Source organism: Epinephelus fuscoguttatus, linkage group LG20 (assembly GCF_011397635.1).
Source record: "Epinephelus fuscoguttatus linkage group LG20, E.fuscoguttatus.final_Chr_v1".
Taxonomy (NCBI): domain Eukaryota; kingdom Metazoa; phylum Chordata; class Actinopteri; order Perciformes; family Serranidae; genus Epinephelus; species Epinephelus fuscoguttatus.
In genome coordinates this window covers 31,572,180-31,590,896 of record NC_064771.1, presented here as the reverse complement: position 1 = coordinate 31,590,896, position 18,717 = coordinate 31,572,180, and the positions used below count along the sequence as shown (strand labels likewise).

Genomic DNA, 18,717 nt, shown 5'->3' with positions numbered 1-18,717 from the left:
ACTGGAATAAATTCACTGGACAAACAAAATGCTTTACATTTGGGTTTACTGTGTCTACAATGATGATAAACATGGACTACCCAGCTGCACATTAATCACAAGAGGGCAGCAAAACCTTTTCTTCAATACACTCTTGCTGATGTGTATGTATTATTCATTTTGAATGATTTTTGGCAGGTTTAAAATAAAATTATAGCGGTGAATAATTACAGATTCTTTGCTTTTGGAAAACAATCTTTTTATTCTTTAAACTGAAGAGGAATATACATTTATAGATATAATCAGTGATCACTAAATCTACACTAGATTACATAGTAGTAGTAGTGCTTTTGTCAAAATTTACAAAATGAAATAATAAAAACAACTGTACTGTACAAGTCTAATAAAACATGCAGCTACACAATACATTTGGAAATACCTATGTTTTTTATATACAAATATTTACAACACATAACACACACAATAAATAGCTTTAACATTGAGGCTGGCATCAAGATTTGGGGACTTGGCAGGTCCAACTGGTTTGTTCAGGCTGGTAAATAAAATCTCTCCTGAAAGACAAACAAACTGAGGTTAGACCATGAAAACATGCCATTTATTAAACATACTGAAGCATATTTTAAAAAACAACTTGTGGTGTGACTGGATTAACATGTCAGGGAGTCTTGCGGCAAAACTTTGTCGTTAGGTTCCCATTGACATCCCTCCACTACCTCACACTCCTTAGGCCTTGCGTACATATCTCCAAGTTACCATCACATACACAGAGAACTAGTGTCAGTGTGATTAAACAGGACCATGACCACTGGACACAGGTCCTCTGATTCCCCTTCACTCCTATCACATTTATTAGCACAAACTTGTCTTTGTCTTCAAAATAATCAACTGTTTTAAACAAACAGGTAAGATGCAATACATGTCGTGCCAACGCCTGTCAAATAAAACTGCGACGTTGGAACGTCACTGCCAACTTAACTTCACAAATGTCACGAAAATGCTTCTCCAAAGGATTTAATTGGTGTTTTTGGCTTTCTGAGCTGTTCCTGAAGCTGTTTTACCGACACCCATAATTTGTTTTAATTTCTTCCAGCTGTGAGTAGCTCCTCCATTTCCTTTGTGCAATGCACTAAGGACAATAGTGTGCATCAAGAGCACACACGCACACACACATATATAGTTTCTTTAGTGTGCATGGTAACTGGTTTGTGGTGCCATATGAGTTCACTACACACTCAAAACCTGTTTAGATTTAGAGGAAAGATGCACCGAATGATCGACAATGACCAATGACCTGTTAGTCAGTCTCAGATCCTGTGTCAATCAAATTTACATGCATGTCACATCACAAACAGCAGCACAGACAGTAGCTCTATAATGTCAGAGTCGCTGCAACCTAATCTCAAAATATGCCCTTCATTCCCATGCATGCTGCACATGGTTTCAAAGCTCCTGTGTTACGCTAACTAGCAGACTGGACTACACCACCCAAATCTGTTTTAATCGTGGAGCTGATAAGGAGCTCACAAGTGTAGCATAGCAAAGCTAATGCTAACCATTTCAAGTGGGTGGAAGATGCTAAAACACTGAGACACTCTAAGACCAGGAAGTACAACTCAATAAAAACACAAATTTGGGTGTTCTACCTCAGTCTGGTTGTACCCAGTTTGGGGTACAAAATGTTTACATAGAAAAGCTAATGCTAACCTTTTAGTGTAAGTGAATGGAAAATGCTAAAATGATTAGCGCCATATTCCATGTAATATAGTTAAATAAAAACATGAAGTTGGGTGGTCTAACCGAGTTTGCTTGTTAGTTTAGTGAGCCATCAAAGTATGGTACGGTTCATTTGACAGATGTGGTAGTTCATTCTGTGGCAATAAAATGTTTTTACTCTAGTAATTGAAAGGAAATAAAATGGTGACGTTACTTGAGCTGAAAGGGAGCTGAGTAATGGTTTGAGCAGCCAAAGGAGCTGTTTTTGAACGATGTTTTCTAAACGTTGTAAATTTATTTTCACTCAGATTTCTGTGCATGCTTAAAGAGACACTCATCTTTAATGTCATGTATGCATTTTTAATATTTAAAGCAAAGTTTTAAAAATATGTTTGTCTATGTTGTTGATTACAGTTCTTAGAAAGAAAGAAAATTTGCAGTTGGCAAGTCAGACTTTTCAAAAATCAGAAACTGGAATTGGCTAAAAGAATGAAATCGGTGCATTTCTCATTAAGTGTGCGGAGTCGACTTGGTACACAGTTTGAGTCTTCAAGTAACATTTTAACAAAGGGCTCTAATAAAGCAGGACCTTCCTGACTTGACATTATAAGTAACGTGCAAATTCCCTCACAAATCTGCAATTAATCAAATGCTGTACAACAGTTTGACAAACAGTGGCGCTGAGGCTTTTGATGCCATTGGTAAATCAGCTCTGAGTTGTGGTACTGTAAGTGGATAAAAACACTCTCTTTGCTGTACTCACTCTCTCTGGTGTACTGCAACGTTTTCTCGACACAGCAGCCCCTCATCACAGGGACAAATCTGGTTTATGCTGAACGCCAGACCGCCGTCGGGGACATAGCAGCTCTCGCCGCGGATCAGACGTCTTTTGCACACCTGCTCACCGTGGTGTCGAGCGCAGCACATGGATGCCCCGCAATCTCTGTCAACTTTACATCTGGCACCTGGATGAAGGAACCCCAGGTTAATTCAGGTCCAGCTGTATTCAATTCCAAAATTTACACTCTTTTAAATAAATGAAAATTAATTGTTTGCTGTTGCACTCTTACCCTCTTGTCCGTTGGGGATGCTGCGGTGGCACTTCCCAAACATGCAGCTGAGACCGCGGACACACTGGGCATCCCTCCGACAGTAGTGGCCCTCCCCTCGCAGCGGAACACAAAGACCAAAGTGCCGATCACAGTAGAAACCTCGCCCACAGGCCCTGTCATGCTCGCACACGGCCTGGAAATAAAATGGCGAAATGTTAAACTTGGCCCAAATTTAAGCCCTGTATGTCATAAAAATCCTGAACATGGAGCTATGTGAAGACTAAAGTATCCTAACAATATTTTCATATAAGTAGGTGGAAGATCCGAGGTGTAACTATTTTCTATCCATATATCTTACCATGGTTGCTTTCACTACAGGAGAGCTTTCTCTAAGTGCCTTTGCTCCTTCTTTTGGAGGGCTGTGGGGCATGTTGAGCATCCAGGCCCATATCCGAGCCTCGGCCCAGGAGAAGCAGAGACACAGGCAGAGCATCCACAGATTCCCCAACATTTCCACTAACAAACTGATTAAAAATAAATAAATAAGAGCAAACTGAGAGAGGCTGAGAGCGATTAAATCAAGACAGGGTGACTCAAGGAGCAAGAAAAGATGAGTCACTTTTCTCTGAGTCCACACCAAATAAAAATCCAAAGCTTAGAAGTCCCAGTAAAAGTGTAGAAAAGTGTCAGGACAGCAGGGATCCCAGCAGCGACGGTGGCTGCCTGCTCTTCCAGCGGGACATTTATAGGTCACCTGGGCTGGACTCCCCCCACCACCAGCCTGTTTGTCCAAACATCAGGGTAGGAGGAGACAATTAGTTGTTAATGGATTAACTAAATTGCCTGAGTCACCCCCCTGCAGTCAGAAAATAGTGGCAAAATGACCAGTCGTGGAGAAAGGGAAAAAGGGGAGATGTGGGGGTGGTGGACGTGATGGACTGACAACAAGCCTCACACAATAGAGCCAAGACAAGCACCACCTCCATGTGGTTATCTCTGCCAGACAAACAAATGAGGACAATAGCAGACAAATGCACGACATGTTTCACTGCTCACTGAGTGACAGGTAAAGTCACTGAGGGGCCCGGCGTCCAAACACTCCTGGCCCCGACCTCGGCTGCCCCGTCGCCCCCTACCCTATCCCACTCCAGACCCCACGCTGAGAGCAATTTGCAGAAGTGCACCCTGCAGACGACCCCATGATCTCATTAAATGTAATTACCATCAGCCATTAGTACTCGGGGGGAGAAGGGGAGGGGAGACAAGTTGCTCGGGGGAAACAAGCAGATTCATTTTTGCACATTTTCTGCAGCAACTTCAGTCTCTTTTTACTTGCCAAAACGGGATCAGACCAAACATTACATAATCTTAAATCCACTGAAATAACAAAAAGTAATCACTTGATAAAGAAACATCAAAGAATCAGGTACCAAAAGTGAAACTTGCAAGACTGACAGTATGTTTCTCTCATGCATGAAGTGTTTTCGTACTGTGTATAACCTTCTTCCTGTCTGAATTTAATCTGCGATACAGCTTTTTCTCACAACAAAGATAACAGCTGTGCTTGTACCTGAAAAGAGTAAAGAAAAGACAATTGGCCGTAAGTGTGAATGTGAGTGTGAGTGGTTGTCTGCCAGATTTCCGGCGAATGTTGGGCCGTTTTGCCGGCAAGCTGCAAGCGTTTAGACACACAGAGCCGGACTGGCGAGGTGATCTGAGGTGCCCAATTTTCCGCCTCGTAGGGTAGACATATTGGCGGAATCTTTTTGGTTTAAAAAGAACGAGGCTGCCTTCCGCAACGGGAGGAGCTGTTGATAACGCACGTCTGACCCACTGGCGGTGGATAAACAGGAAACAGCTGATAGCAGGAATGAGCAGCTAGTAGCAAGAGGGAAACGCAAACCTGGAAGACAGTAGCTATGTTTCCATCCAAAAGTGATTCGAATCATTGGGAAATGCACATTTAAAGAAATACGAATCCTGTGTGTTTCCATTAAATGTACAGACTTTGGTGAAAACTACGAAGAACCGGAAACAAAACAAGTCTCGCATTCTTCTTCTTCTACGTTTTCTGGCGGTTGGCAACCAGCTTGTAAATGCATTACTGCCTTCCTGACCCGGAGTGTGGATATCACCATGGAGAGTGGTGTGCTACGTCAGACTTAATTCAAACATAACTGTTTCCATCCCCTGTTTTGCGAATCAGCATTTTTTCGAATCAACCAAAACCCGGCTAAAGCGAGCGTATTTTAGTTTGTGCGAATCAGGGGATTTTAATTCGAATTTTGGCGTTTCCATCATAATTTTCCAATGCGATACTTCTAGATGCGCATCTAAACAGGCTGATGGAAACATGGCTATTGTAAAGATGAGCAACTGGGGAGACAAGGAATTGTGCGCCCTCCTTGCCCTCACAAATGAAGAGGCCATTAACCGTCAGATGACGGGGACGGTGAAGGACGGGCCAACTTATGAGAGAATCACCAAAGGACTGACCAGCCGCGGCTTCCCTTCCACGTCACTGTTTACATCACACGCTGAGCTACACGTTTTGTTACTTGCTCACGCCCCCCATTGCCCCGGAAATTCTGTATGAACAAAAGTAGGTAGGCGGCATTTTGCTGCACTCCTTGATTTTGTTTTTATACTGCCAATGCTGAAAGAAGACTGATTGGGCTTTCCTGCAAATTTGCACAATTCCTATCTAAAAAGGGTTTATATGTCAGCCCTGTGATAGTCAGCTGGGATAGTCTCCAGCCCTCCGATGACCCCTATCAGAATAATGGCAAATGAATGAATAAATTATTGTTTTTAGGTGGCTAAAATATGTTTTGCTGCTGCCCCCCCTCTTGCTTATTCTTATGCTGGTACTCCTGCTGGCTCCTCCAAACTGGGGGCTTGACGACTGCTATCTACTGTTTGTTATACAGTGACTATGGATAAGTACCTCACGTAACCCCACTTCAAAACATCCAGACTATCCCCTTAGGCTATGAGGACACCATTACTCACTTTAGTCAGCACCAAAAATATTCAGCTTTTGTTAAAATGACATCGTCTAATAAGCTCATTGTCATCAATCATTTCTAAAACCTCTCACAGAACACAACAACGTCTTCTGGCAACTCGTAGTCTCTGGAGCTCCGTTACATATCAGCAGATAGAAGCTTGAAAATGCTTTTACTCTAAGGACAAAGAGAAGGACCAAATATGTGTCACTGCAAGAATTACTGGCCAGTTAGGAATAATTTCCATCTCTGAGACACTTGATAAAACATGCATGAGTCTATGAGCCTGTTTTAGTTATTTAGCACTAAAGTGAGAACCTGCAAATCCTCTTCCTGGCTCTACAGACAGACTCAAAGCAGCGTTTATGTTTCAGCTTTTCCCAACACTACAATGAAGACTGAGTGTTTTCTATTAGTAGTAGTATTGATTCCTGTCAGTGGAGTATCGAGTGCTAATATTATACATACCCCATGTTTAATGAATTACAGGCCTTTCTGAATTTGTTGTGCCTATGTTATTTCATCTCCTTGGACCACTGCAAGGCTCAATGCTAAACTTTGTCTCATTCAGGTGGGATCACAAGCCTCCAGGCCACCATTAGACCCAGTACCTCACTCACCGGTCTTTATCAAGTATTGGTGATCACACTGAGGATGTTTATTTGCTTTGGAAGGAGTCCAATATGACGACTCTCCCTCCAACTAAGACTGTATGGTGTCGAGGAACTGTATCGTCAGTAATCATAACTTCTGTGTTTGAGCTTTACTTAGCATTAGCATTCATTGTTTCAGTAGCATTCAGTATTTCGGCTCAGACTTACGGTACATGCCTGGATAATTGTTTGTCATTTACATGATCTTAGTGGCAGACAGCACAGATTGGTTACATAGATACCGCAGGGTCTGCGCTTATCTCAGCTCCAGGTACTTAAGTCATTATCAAAACAGGCTAACACAGACTAATGATGTAATGGGCGGTCAATTAGTAAACACAATAGCAGCGACTGGATCAATTAGCAATATGTAAACAAGTATTGAATCATGACTATGCAGCCATCGGAGCAGTTTAATGACATGGATTCATGTGGATTGAGCAATTAATGGCTCTGTAAAGGATGTGTCCATGGAAGAATAACAAAACATTGGGGTGAAAATAAGTTTATGTCAAATTTATTTTGTCTGAGTCATGAAGATTTATGAGTTCCAATGTTTGCAGATTAATCATCAGACTAAAACTACTTGGCAACTTAGTCTATGTTTTGTAATTTATGAGCTGAAAATTTGGAGCTGTTCGCTTACAAGTAAATTCTCCTTCCTTCCTACTGAGGTGTTTTGGATTTTTTTCCCAAACTTAAACTACAACTCCCTCTCTCTTTTCTTATCACGCTCCTCCAAACACGTATTCTTGTTCTACATCTGTACTTACCCCCCCCTCCCTTTTATTTACCCAATGCCAACAGCAGATAACTGTCTCCAAACACTCCTTAACATGCTCCAACAGTGTTAATGACTCTGCTAATGACAGTCGTAATGAATGCTACAATCAACATTGCTGTGGGTCCTGCAATTAGGGGCTAACAAAAACAACGGGCAGGGTGGTTTTTGTCCATTGTAATGGACCTTGACCCCCCACAGGAGCTCTGAATGGTGGAGGCCACGAGGAGTCTGCCTTCCCATCACCACAAAAACATGCTCGGTGCTGGAGTGGATGGACAATTGGCCATCAGTGAATGTGTATTCACAGTACTGGAGAACAATGAGGTACAAGTACTGTTTCTTCAGGATTCAATAAGGAGTTTAAGTATATAGGCAAGTTTACACAAATTGCCAACAACTGCTTCACTCTAACACGGAGTGAAAACAGCCGTCATAGAGACAAAGGAGAGGTGATACTGTTTAAACATGAGGCACATTTTTGGATGACATTCATGGCATTCATTTGTGCACACAAAAAGTGACAGAAATACTTAATAGGGCCAGGAATGAACAGAGAGCTGGAGAGAGAAGTTCATACCCTGACTACTCTCTCAGCATGAAGTAGGTGTGAACGTTGGATCGTCGGTTTCGGAAAGTTACATCCGACGTCAGCAAGGTGTGGGGGGGCCGAGCACTTCTGACGTATACTGGCCCCTTAATTCAAGATACTTTATTTGTCCCTTGGGAAATCTGTCTTGGGCATAAAGGCTGCCACATGAAGTACACACAATTACAATGCAGCAACAGACAAGTTCAAACATAATGTGGATTCAAATGCATTTCTTGAGTTTAGGAGATTCAGTAATGGAAGTACTATTCTGGCACCTTCTCCTGTATTTAACTGGGGCTCCTTGATAATCTTCCTAGCCTGTTTAACTACAGTCTTCTTAAAGAGCATCACAACCAGTAAGTTTATGTGTGATTTTAACTTCACTGATATATCACCAAACCAAGCTAAGATACTTTTTTGTCTTGTCCCACTTACCTGGCGTTTTTCTAATTTACCAAACTTTATTCAAATATAATTTCAGCTAGCAGGCACACAGGAAGGGAGAGACGGAATGCAGGGAGAAAATGGAGACACAGGCTACGTGATAGTAAACAAAATGTTGTCATACATCGATATCAGCTCCAGAAAATAAATTTGCCTTTATGTTAAATTACATGGAAGATTACTGTAACAATTTCATTACACAACATAATTCCATGACTTACATGACCAACCCCAAACACTGTAAGTCTCCACCAAAAGTATGGCGGGGTATTGGTACTTGATACCTTTAAGGTATCGATCTAAATAACCCCGTACTAGTAGTATTAAAACATCTTCGTCTTCAGTCAAAACATACCTGCAGTCAGTCCTTTGTGTGTCGGGGATACGCAGAGCCTATGGCGTATCCTACGTTGTAGCCTGACATGCACCTCCCCAGAAATGTAAGTATACATCAGGGAGACGCAGACCTCCTGTCTATTTTTCTAAGCTGAAACCATTTCCCTCAGTGGAAATGAAGCTTTTGTTTACTTTAATTTCACAGATAGGAAACAATAAATTGTGAAGACAATAAAGCCTCCACAACAATTGCATTTTAAGTCTCGTGTGTCATTTATCCTGACTTCATATGAGCAGAGGAAATCTCTGCTAGTCGCTGGGCTAATTTATACAATGTAAAATGCCATAGGTTTGTGCTAATAACGTTAGCATGTTGTATTTGTTTGGAAAACATGTTTAGTATAAGACAGTTGTTTTGTCAGTGAACCTTGTGAGCTGTAATGGAGCCGAATTTTGTAACGTTACCTTTGTTAAATGTTGCTGTTGTCCCTGGCTTCATATGAGTAGAGGAAATCTCCACTAGCTGCTAAGCTAAATTATACAATGTAAAATGCCATAGGCTTGTGCTAAAAACGTTAGCATGTTGTATTTGTGGGGAAAATGTGTCCAGATAAAGACAAGTGTTTGTCTGTGAATGCTGTGAGTTACAGTAAGCTGATTTTTTTTTTTTTTTTTTTCAGTGCATTTATTTCACACCAGACCACAGCAACCAGACAGAACAAACTACAGACACCAACATACCAATACAGCGACAGCACAGTTAGGAGACAACAAAGCCTGGCCTGAAAAGGGGATGGACGAAGCATAGCTTTTAAATTTCCATCCCCCATTTACATACATACATAAAGACACATAAGGACACCATCAAGACATACATAACAACAAATAAATAAATTTAAAAAAAAAAAAACAAGCAAGCAAGCAAACAAACAAACAAACAAAAACATTTGATTTGTGTACTTGTGTTTGAATTTGTCTCTATTAAGCCATATTTAATGTGTGTTCTGAATCAACTAAACTTTACAGCACTTCACAGAAACCCCACCACTGACTAGTGTTTTGAAGGTGTAATGGCAGAGTGACACAGACACACCACTGCACAAGTATAAATGCTCACAATGGCGTAGGCCACATTGATAGCCTGTGCAAAGAGCTAACACACACACAAGTATAAATACACCTTTAAAGAAGCTAATGCAGCAGTGGCTAACATTCAACACCAAGCACAGTAAAGAAAATCTCTTAAACTTGTGTCAACTACAGACCTTATTTCAGGCACGTAACAGAAAACCCTTTGCAAAGAAACAAAAGAAAACACTGACCGCGAGACGAGGATACCAGGAGTGCTAAAATGCTAACTCATTTCTGGGTCTTAGGACTCATTCCTGCAGCACTCTTTGTGACTGCACACAGTGTTCTCACATTTTAAGTAACATTTTAAATGAGGCGCAAGAAATGCCTCAGAGCTTTTACTGGGCAGACATTCCACAGCGTCCACACACAGGGCAGATTTCAAAGACGATTCTTCATGAAGTGAAGTGAGGGGTGAATGAAGCCAGTAAATGTTAACAGCACATTAACAAAGCATTTCCATTACAAGCTGAATATTATACTCTACAAATCTGACTGTGCCGACAATTTATTTTAAGGAATGTAAAGCTTGTTTGTGATCAATGGAGTGTAGATATACTCATGAAAGAAAAATACTCAGTACCCCTCTGTAGTGTACAATAATGTTAGTTTTTAGGACAATAATAATAATGATCATTTCTAATAACTTCTCCATTTTGAATAACATCTGCAAAAACTGTTTCACTCAATGTTTTTGTAGTTGAACAATACTGTCAAAACAAAACTGGTCTCAAAGTGACATAAAGGGAATTATATGTGTTTGTTTTGCTGTAATACCTGATTTATTTCTAACAACCAAGCATGAAAACTTAATGTTGGCCCCATTTAGCATGCTGATGTTACCCTGACGCTCCTGTACAAGAGTCCAGACCAACTGTCACATTCAACACACAAGATTAGCCACCTGTTCTCCTACAGTGTAAATTTCTAATCAATATAAACTGGTGCAAAGGTGATTAATCTTCTGAAAGCCTTCCTCACTGCCCTCTCACTAGCACCCCTAGTGGGTTGAATATAAAAACACTTGACAAGAACACTTCAGCCAACGACAGCTCCCTTCTAAAATGTAGAAAAACAGAGATAAAACTGAAATCCTGCTTGTCTGCCCTAAAACAAAAAAGAAATGCTGCTTAATAAACTTGGGAATTTAACTCCCTGGATTAAATCTGAGGTGACAATCTTGGTGTGATCCTAGATTTAGATCTAAGGTTCAAGTCCCACATTGACAAGGTGATGAAAACAGAATTTTTCCACCTCAGAAACATCGCCAAGGTACGACCATTTCTAAATGGTCTACTCCACACTACTGAGGAGGCCACCGTGGTTCATGTTGTTGCCGTGGATAACAGTATAACATCAATATGTCATCAACAAGTCAAAACATCACAAATATCACAATATGAATTTTTCTTATGATATTAAATACAACGGTATTATCGTGAACAAGACGATATGGCACACCCCTAAGTGTACGATCAAACCAACAGCGACCAGAGCTTTCAAAACAGCGGCGTTCGCGCCCACTCAGTCCTTTATAATGTGTCACTGTTCAGTTACAGAGACCAAAATAAAAAGGCTTGGGAGCGCGTCGCGGAGGTAGTTGGTTGGTCTGGTGAGTTTTAAAGTGTGTAATGTTAATAATAGAGGAGAATTGCAGGCTAATGTTGTAACGTAGCATGCAAGTCTTCCTTGCTTGATTTGAATGGGATGACATACGTTTTCTGTTTTCATTGACCAAACATAACTTTCTGTAGGCCAACTATGAGCTTTTTGACTGGACAACAGCAAGCAGTAACTACTCTGCTACTACTTTCAAGCCAGTTGTCCGCATTGCGGCTCCTTTAAATTGACAAGCACGATCGAATGTTCAATGATTCACGTGATGAGTGACTAGAGCGACCAAAGCTGCCACAAATATTTTCGTGCTCCTTGGGCGTCCGCGAGAGACTTTGCCTCTTTGGAAGGTTCTGGTTTGAACGTACGGGAATAGGAGCCCTCTACTAACTGTTCATATGCTGCCTAGAAATGCTTAATAGAGTAACTATACAATCCATGATATCTCACCAGGTTTTACATACTGATGGGACAAAATCAGAAAGATAATAATGATAATCATGATTGACTAAAACTATGAAATACAGATCATTATGCCAACTTTAAAACCTTTTCAAACCCCCCGCAGGATTCTGTCCATGGTTCTTTAGTCTAGTCTACAGATGAAAATAATTATAATATAAGGGATATTCTGATTATTATCTGTGATAATACTGGCAGCAATTGTAAAAGTAGAAAGAAAATAGAGAGTCAATGCAAGTGTGTACTGAGGTGACCTCCCATACTCTATCTGTCTGGAATGATGCAGTGACGTCTACTCTAGTCATTAACTGTGTACTGTCTTAAAAGTGAGGTATCTTTATTGTTGGTGAGACAGATGTTAATTAATGACACCTGTGTTCATTATCAGGTCCTTTGTAAGTTAGTCATTGCTGCTTTTGGAAAGATTTGCATATTTCTTTTAAAAACAATACAGTAAAACTGATTTTGTGCAGCATTTTAAAGCAGGAAACGGTAAAAAAAAAAAGTAAATGACAAAGGTCTTGAATTTGAGTCATTTTGGACGGGATGAGTATACAGTGTGCCCGGCCCAAATGTTCACTGGGAAACCACTACACATAACAGCCCGTCAGTTTATTATAATGGTAATAAGGCGATCTCACTGACTCATAACCGACTCCACATCTGTAATTTATCATTATTCAGACACAGTGGCAATAATCCTCCACAGACACGTTTTGACAAGGGAGAAGAATTAATGATGATAAAATGTGCTCAATGTTTTTGGGGTCCTTGGACAACATAAATTCACTTACCTCATCATTATATATAACCTCATATAAACCTGTCCTCAGATGACTGAACTGCATTTCTGGTAAAGTTTAAATAATGTTCGCTATAAGCTGTTTCCAATTGGAACAAGGCAGATGAGTGTGACTCCCTCTGTAATGGGAAACAGCCCCGTGTCTTATTTGTACCAGGTTTAAAAAAAATTGGAAGAACAGGAGAATCTGGAGCAAGGGTCACTATTGGCTAATAATCACAAATCAGGCCGTTATTAGGATTTTAAATCATTAAAACAAAGAAAACAGCGTGTCAGGTAAACAAGATCAAATCAAGTGCATATGGAGGGGTAGTGCACCTGGAGTTTGAGGGTGCTTTCACACCTGACCTGTTTGGTTTGGTTCAACCAACCTCAAGTTCGTTTGCCCCCTAAGTGCGGTTTGTTTGGGCAGGTGTGAACACAGCAATTGCATTCGGGTGTGCACCAAAACAGCCGTCTTGATGTGCAGTTTGTTTGTAGTGAGAACGTGTTCCGACCTCGATCCGAACCAACTGCAGTCATGGCCGATCGGCAAATAAGATGACATTCACCGATGGCGGTAGTCATATATATTTTGCACAGGCTAAAAAGCAGGGCTTGAAATGGCCACAAACTTAAATTAACGAGCAGGTACAAGAAGAATACAATGCCTGTTCGGTGACTGGGCTCTGTGATGATCCCACTGTTGTGTAACGAGATGGCTAGAAGCATCCAGCATCTCGTCATCCTGGGAACGATAGAGAGTGTGTTTGTGACGAACAGAGATCCTCCCCTCCAGGACAAAAAGACGCAGTAAACTCACTATCATTGTGTCAGAGGAAGCATCTGATAATGTGACATTGTAGCTATGTTTCCATCCAAAAGTGATTCGGATCATTGGGAAATGCGCATTTAAAGAAATACGAATCCTGTGTGTTTCCATTAAATGTACGGACTTTGGTGAAAACTACGAACTCGTGCAAGTTTTCTGCAGAACCGGAAACAAAACAAGTCTCGTATTCTTCTTCTTATACATTTTCTGGCGGTTGGCAACCAGCTTGTAAAAGCATTACCGCCTTCCCAACCCAGAGTTTGGCTATCATCACGAGAGAGGTGTGCTACGTCAGACTTAATTCAAACATAACTGTTTCCATCCCCTGTTTAACGAATCAACATTTTTTCGAATCAACCAAAACCCGGCTAAAGCGAGCGTATTTTAGTTTGTGCAAATCAGGGGATTTTAATTCGAATTTTGGCGTTTCCATCATAATTTTCTGATGTGATACTTCTAGATCTAAACAGGCTGATGGAAACATGGCTTGTGTTAAAATCGGCAGGAGGAGAGCTAGTTAACGTTAGCACTTAGATTTTGATGCACATCTATTCGTGCTGTTACGGTACTGGTACATGGAGCAGCCAAAAAGGAGGAAGACAGATTTGCCTTATGATATTAATCTACTTCACCTTGTATATAAATGTCTTGTTGAACACTTGACGTCACTCTTGATGTTGCCACACAGTTAACAGCTGAGTTTCCAAACCACATTACTGAGTCAGGAGGAAAGTGAGATTTGGCACAGCTGTTGGATGTTGTAACAAAATCACTGAATGTACTTTTAATGAACTTCTCACATCAATCACCAAACTAAATAAAGGAAGCGGGAAAAGTCCAGTCATTTGGAACAACTTTACCGGACTCATAAAAACAGTTTCTCTCATTGTGTTTGTGTGTTAAGACGTAGGTAAATAAACATTACACAAGTTTATGAGGAGTCACAGAACAGATCCCAGTCTGCCCACTGGATGGCCTGTGTGTGCTGGATCATGACTTTTAAGAGGGTTTTCCCCCAGCTGATCACAAATGCACTTATTTATCGTATTTGTCAAGACTGCAACTTTGTTTTTTGACCATCAAGCTAAACACATTTGACCTTACAATAACCTGAGAATCGGTAGCTGTAATGATATTGTAGCTTTTACATTTGATTTATAAATTTAGGCTAACTTTAATATTTGTTTTTGCAGTTTTCTTCCCTCAGAGTCACTAAACAGAATCTCACATCCAAGATGCTTTAACTAGAGGGCATTTGAGCCATTTCAAATTGTGCCTTCCAAGTGAACGGTTTGGATTAGTGTTTTCATAAACTGATTGATATTGATTTATATTCAGTATTTCACATTAAGGGCACTTTCACACCTATATCCTTTTTCCATCGCAGTGACCTGGTTTGGTGTGTCTTTAACTGATGATGGCGTGTCCTGAGTGATGACGTTTAAAAGCAGCGGGCTAATCCAAGGCTAACGTCCCCCATTATTTTGCTGCAAGTGTTTTTCCATCACACAGCAGGGAGGTGAGCCTGTTGTCTGCATCTCTTCATCAACATCTCACTGTGGCTGTTTCTACTTTCACTGTGCTCCCTGTGGCGTTGGTAGACTTGTTTTTATCAAAGAGAGCCACTAACAAAGTTCCACCAATATAGTGATAAACTTATTTAATTTTCTATAGATTCTCTACAGTAAAAGTCCCCCATTATTTTGTTATTTAAAAGCTTTTATTGTGAAGCAGCAAAATAAGGAAATGTTTTGCAGGAACAACACCTTCACAAAACTTCTTATATGGCTGATCTTGAACATGAAACAGTGAAATAAAGCAGATATATAAAGTTCAAAGTTCAAAGCTACAAAAGTACTGAAAGCTGAACACACAGAGACTTTTAAAAATGCCCTTTTCTCTGGTCTCCCGCAGACAGAGGTGAGGACAGTCTTGCAACACACACAGTTTGTTTCAGAGGATGGGTCGTCAGGGGTTGGCTGCTGTCGGCCAGACGTCACTGATTCTCAGCTTTTGGACCTACCCCAGAGAAGGTCCATCTGTGGCGCACCTCAGCATAGCATGCTGCGGCTTAACTGATAATGGAAAAACGAATCGGCCCAGCATGGCACCGCCAAAAGTGGTAATGGAAAGATGGTACTATAGTTCGGTTGATTGAGTGTAATTAGGGGGTGAAGTTGCAACATTGCATTTGATTTGGTTAGTGTTCACACTGCACTTTGTCAAAAGCATCTAACATTGTAAACAAACTCGCCATCACTTTCTGGTGTCAGAAATAAAGGAGCAACACCATTTTTTTCTGTTTTTTTTTGTGGTAAATGTTTTGAAAGAAGACCGACAGTATGAGCAGCTGAAAAGACAGTGAGTTGTCGAGCATTTTATTCTTCAAATGAGATGAGTGAGACAATGCAAACTGAAGAAGACAGCAGGCTCTGATGAGAGATTGATGGGTTCTCCTTGTTACAGAGACAACGAGTAACCTATGGTCATAATGTGGGATTTTTACTTCTGTGTTGAATCAGTGGCGTACCCACAGCATAGGCTGTGTTGACAAAGAGCCTACACTGTACGCTATGCCATCGCCTGACAAGCACCTTCCTAGAAATGTAACTATACGTCGTGGAGACGCAGACCTCCTGTCTGTTTCTGAAACCATTTCCCTCAGTGGAAACGAAGCTTTTATTTGCTTTAATTTCACAGATAAGACACAATAAATTGTGAAGACAATAAAGCCTCCACAAAAATAGCATTTTAAGTCTTGTGTGTGATTTATCCTGGCTTCATATGAGCAGAGGAAATGTCCACTAGCCACTAGGCTAATTTATACAATGTAAAATGCCATAGGCTTGTGCTAATAACGTTAGCATGTTGTATTTGTGGGGAAAATTTGTTCAGATAAAGACAAGTGTTTGTCTGTGAATGCTGCAAGTTATAGTGAAGCTGATTTGTGCACTTGTGTCTGAAACGGTCACTGTTCAGCCATGTTTAATGTGTGTTTAATGTGTGTTTTGAATCAACTAAACTTTACAGCACTTCACAGAAACCCCACTGCCGACTACAGACCTGCCAACCTTGAAGAGAGGTTATGAGTACCACCTTACCAGACACTTGTGCGTGGTCATGAACATATGCGGACACGGCGGCACTTTTTTGTTTTGCTTTTTTTTTTACCATAAAAGTCAATATGCACATGTGGCAAACAGAAGAAACGAGCGTACGTTTACATATTCATATCTATAGGCCTAAGCCCCACATACGTCCATAGACGCCCAATATTTGTTTTATGGCACAGATCAAGGTCAATTTCATCAATCTGATGGTAGCATTGATCATCTGCTTAAAAAATACAGTATTATGTCCTGTTGTAACAAAAAGAAAGATTTCAAGTGGGATTCGGGGGGCTCTCCCCCGAGAAAATTTTGAAACATCACATGGCGAAATCCTATTTTCATGCAATTTCATACAGAAATAGATAATAGATCATAGACAAGTGCATTACATTAGCATTCCTCATCATGTTCTTGTGTAGTACAACACCTATTAGAACTACTCTCTTCTTATTGCCTTGTTTTTTTCTTATAGAAATTCAGCAGACTCATCAAACAAAGAGTCTTTTTATCATAAGTGTGTTATAGTTATTCAGGCAGGGCACATGGTTTCATAACACAGTTGAATGTAAATTTGTCTGCAATTTGCTTACCCTGGTACAATTCTCACGACTTTGACACTATTTACTTCAGCGTTTGCCCTACCATTTTATTAGGGGGGCACCTCGCCCTGCCCCCCCTTGAAGGTCAAGTTAATTTTATTTAATTTTATTTTCTATATAGTGAACACACTAGAGGGCATAAAACTAAAAAAATAAATAAAAAAGGACTCGGTGGTGGAGTGAGATTTCTTAAACGAGCATGAGAAGGTGCTACCGTCTACCGGACTGAACACACGGTAACTCCGGTCTGAGCTGACGGTGAGGAGCTAATAAGAGCTAACTGCTAACAGACAGAAGCTAACTGCTATGAGACTGTAGTTAACTGTTTAAAGACAGAAGCTAACTGCTAAGATAGAAGCTAGCCCTAATAGACACAAGCTAAAGTTAACTGTTTACAGACAGAAGCTAACTGCTTACAGACAGAAGCTCTCAAAGCTCTCAATTTTTGCATTTCTTACGTCATTTTACCTGTCAGCATTGTTTGAATTGATAGAGTCATCACTGAGGACTACCCAGAGGTGTGGGCGAAGAGGGTTCATCTATCTTGACGGTGAGGGCGACAGTGTACTGTCTAACTGGATGGAACTGAATCAAGCGCATCTTTCTTAGTCAGCCGTGAATGGGAGGGTGTGTGTGTGGGGGGGCAATATGCAGCAATCTGATTGGCCGAAATCTTTTCGTTCCGCCTACGCACCTATATTCACCGGGTATCAACTTGAGTGACATCTTGCATAGACAAATACACTGAAACCGGCGAAATGCGCGATCGAGTGATATGCGTACTTTTAGAGCATCAAATCGTACCAGCGTACTTTGATGTCAAAATGCGTGCCTGGTACGCAAAATGCGTACAGGTTGGCAGGTCTGCGACTACTGTTTTGGAGGTGCAACTGCAGAGTGACACAGACACACCATGCATAAGTATAAATGCTCACAAAGGCATAGGCCATGTGCGTAGGCTCTGCATAGAGCTGATACACAAGTATAAATCCTGCCTCAGTTATGGATAAGCAGTTTTTTGTGTTTGCTTTCTATATTTGTGTCTGATCGCATTCTTCTCACTTAAAGTGAACCAAACTCTACTCTTGGAAGTGAACCAAGGTCCACGTTCATCATCATTTAGGAGGACCAGAGTTAAATTGTTTGGTCTGCACCAAAGTTTGAATGAACTTACGAACAAACACCCCAAACGAACCGGTCTGGTTAAAAATGACCAAGCAGCTCAGGTGTGCAAGCATCCTAATATGGCTTTCACTGTATCTGGATCTTTCTGACATCAGCCACATGAACAAATCTTTTCAAATGGGAGACAGAACTATTCCAGGAAAATTCATGCATGAGTATGAACTGCAAAAAGTCATGCATACTCAAAGTAATGTAATTTGTGTGAACAGGAACAACACTTACAGTAAGCACAGATCTGAAAGAAATAAAACTTAAAATGAGCTTAGTTGTAAGAGAAAATCAAATATTTCCTTAAACAAACCACAGGGGAAACTTTTCAAATGTCAACCATTCAACAATATCACATTTGTTTTGGTTCAACATGCTTCCACATGGGGGAGACATGCTCCTCCCATCTCCAACCCCTTTTTTTGGTGTGGAAGGA

At 40.8% G+C, this 18,717-nt stretch overlaps 1 protein-coding gene across 4 annotated transcripts in view; it reads right to left on the bottom strand.

Moving 5' to 3' along the window:
- Positions 1-272: 272 nt before the first annotated feature.
- LOC125881351 (dickkopf-related protein 3-like) overlaps positions 273-18,717 on the bottom strand; it is a 48,981-nt gene continuing 30,536 nt past the window's right edge. For 3 of the 4 annotated variants that reach the window (XM_049564479.1, XM_049564478.1, XM_049564477.1), the window contains exons 3-6: positions 3,124-3,289; positions 2,784-2,958; positions 2,477-2,678; positions 273-551 (exon numbers count right to left, since the gene is read on the bottom strand). In XM_049564479.1, coding sequence (XP_049420436.1) covers positions 491-551; positions 2,477-2,678; positions 2,784-2,958; positions 3,124-3,289 — 604 coding nt within the window. In that variant the 3' untranslated portion in view covers positions 273-490. Of the gene's footprint in view, positions 552-2,472; positions 2,679-2,783; positions 2,959-3,123; positions 3,290-18,717 lie in introns of those variants that run through there. The other variant, XM_049564480.1, reaches the window with a different exon arrangement.